Below are 1,762 nucleotides of genomic sequence, written 5' to 3'. Positions count from 1 at the left end.
CGCGCCGCCCTCTGGGGCCTGTGTGGCCGCTGTGGGCGGCCGGCGGGCAGTGGGCCGCCGCCGGCCCCTTCCTCATGGCTTCTCTGTGCTGTCCCTGAGCAGTTCCGCTACAAGAGACGAGTTTATGCCCAGAACCTCATCGATGACAAGCAGTTTGCAAAGCTGCACACAAAGGTAGGGACGCTCTTGGGGGGGCCCCCAGGGGTGGGCTCCCCACCGCGGCGTGCCCCCACCCCGCCCCGCTGCTCTGTGGGATCAGAACGTCTGGCGGCGCGCCAGCATGGGCCGGGCCGGGCCGGGCTGTGGCTCTGTCCGGCTTCTCCTGTTGTGGGGGCCCGGCGGGGTCCCGGGCGGGGGCAGGAGGGTGGGGCAGGGCCCGGCGCCGCCGTGGCCATGGGTGGTGGCCTGGTGACCCTGACCTGAGGGTCACCGGGAGTGTGGCGTCCCGGTCAGATCCCGTGCGTGAGGACCCGCGTGAGTCTGGCGTGGCCGCGGGCAGGGGCAGGGACGAGAAGCCCAGGCCCGGCGGGCGCTTGCCGTGGGCATCTCACGGATTCCCGCTGGGGCACTTTCCCGGTCTCCAAGATGAAGAGGTGGCCCGGAGAGGTGGGCTTGTCCACGCTGCAGTGGCTAAGCGGGGCTGACCCAGCCAGGGCGGCCTGACCCTGGGGCACCCGGCCTTGACGCGGCTCTGGCCGCGTGGTGGCCCCGGGCCAGCTGGGATGGGCCGTGATGGGAGTCCAGCCCTAGCTGACCAGCTCGTGTTGTCGGGCGGGAGGTCGGACCCAGGGCAGGGGCAGTGGCCACCCCGCGGATGGACTGAGACTTGCTGGTGGAAGGTGGGCGGTGGTCAGAGGGTGGCACCGGGCTGACCAGGATGACCCGTCGTTCCAGGCGAACCTGAAAAAGTTCATGGACTACATCCAGCTGCACAGCACGGACAAAGTGGCCCGCCTGCTGGACAAGGGCCTGGACCCCAATTTCCACGATCCTGACTCAGGAGGTGAGAAGCAGATGGGGAGGGGCGCGGCTGCACAGCGGCCGGGACTGACCCACAGGATTTGACCCCAGAGTGTCCCCTGAGCCTCGCCGCGCAGCTGGAGAACACTGCGGACCTGCTCAAGGTGCTGAGGAACGGCGGCGCCCACCTGGACTTCCGCACGCGGGACGGGCTGACCGCCGTGCACTGTGCCGCGCGCCAGCGGAACGCGGCGGCCCTGACGGTCAGCGAGGGCCACGCCCTGGCGGGTGGGTGGGGTGGTTGGAGGCTGGGCGGTGCGCAGACTCCGAGGCTCCTCCCCGCAGACGCTGCTGGACCTGGGTGCCTCACCTGACTACAAGGACAGTCGCGGCCTGACGCCCTTGTACCACAGCGCGCTGGGGGGCGGGGATGCCCTGTGCTGCGAGTTGCTGCTGCACGACCACGCCCAGCTGGGTGTCACCGACGAGAACGGATGGCAGGAGATCCACCAGGTGGGCAGGGGTGGTGGGCGGGCCCTGGGCCGAGCTCCGGGGCCCTGGGCGGGGCCTGGCTGGGGGCGCCGCGGAGGGGCCCGTGGACAGCAGACAGCGTCGCAGGAGCAGCTGTTCTCAGGTGAGAAACGCTGGAGATGAGCGAGGGAAGGAGCAGGAACGCGAAGCACTTCCAGCCCTGCCCTGAGGAAGGCACTGCCAGAGGGCGGTGGGCCAGCCCGGCACCCTGAAACCTCCGCCCCAGCCCAGGCCCGTCAGCCTGCGTCACTGCGTCGTCAGAGGAGCTCCC

At 70.5% G+C, this 1,762-nt stretch overlaps 1 protein-coding gene across 1 annotated transcript in view; it reads left to right on the top strand.

Moving 5' to 3' along the window:
- Positions 1 to 93: 93 nt before the first annotated feature.
- SHANK3 (SH3 and multiple ankyrin repeat domains 3) overlaps positions 94 to 1,762 on the top strand; it is a gene marked incomplete at its 5' end in the record, with an annotated part of 6,419 nt that continues 4,750 nt past the window's right edge. Inside the window, 4 exons of the mRNA XM_012735069.1 lie at positions 94 to 174; positions 895 to 1,003; positions 1,072 to 1,223; positions 1,306 to 1,473. Coding sequence (XP_012590523.1) covers positions 94 to 174; positions 895 to 1,003; positions 1,072 to 1,223; positions 1,306 to 1,473 — 510 coding nt within the window. The remainder of the gene's footprint in view (positions 175 to 894; positions 1,004 to 1,071; positions 1,224 to 1,305; positions 1,474 to 1,762) is intronic.

Source organism: Condylura cristata, unplaced genomic scaffold, assembly GCF_000260355.1.
Source record: "Condylura cristata isolate star-nosed mole 26May11 unplaced genomic scaffold, ConCri1.0 scaffold00004, whole genome shotgun sequence".
Classification (NCBI taxonomy): domain Eukaryota; kingdom Metazoa; phylum Chordata; class Mammalia; order Eulipotyphla; family Talpidae; genus Condylura; species Condylura cristata.
The sequence above is the reverse complement of the archived record's forward strand: the minus strand, read 5'-3'. Positions and strand labels throughout refer to the sequence as shown.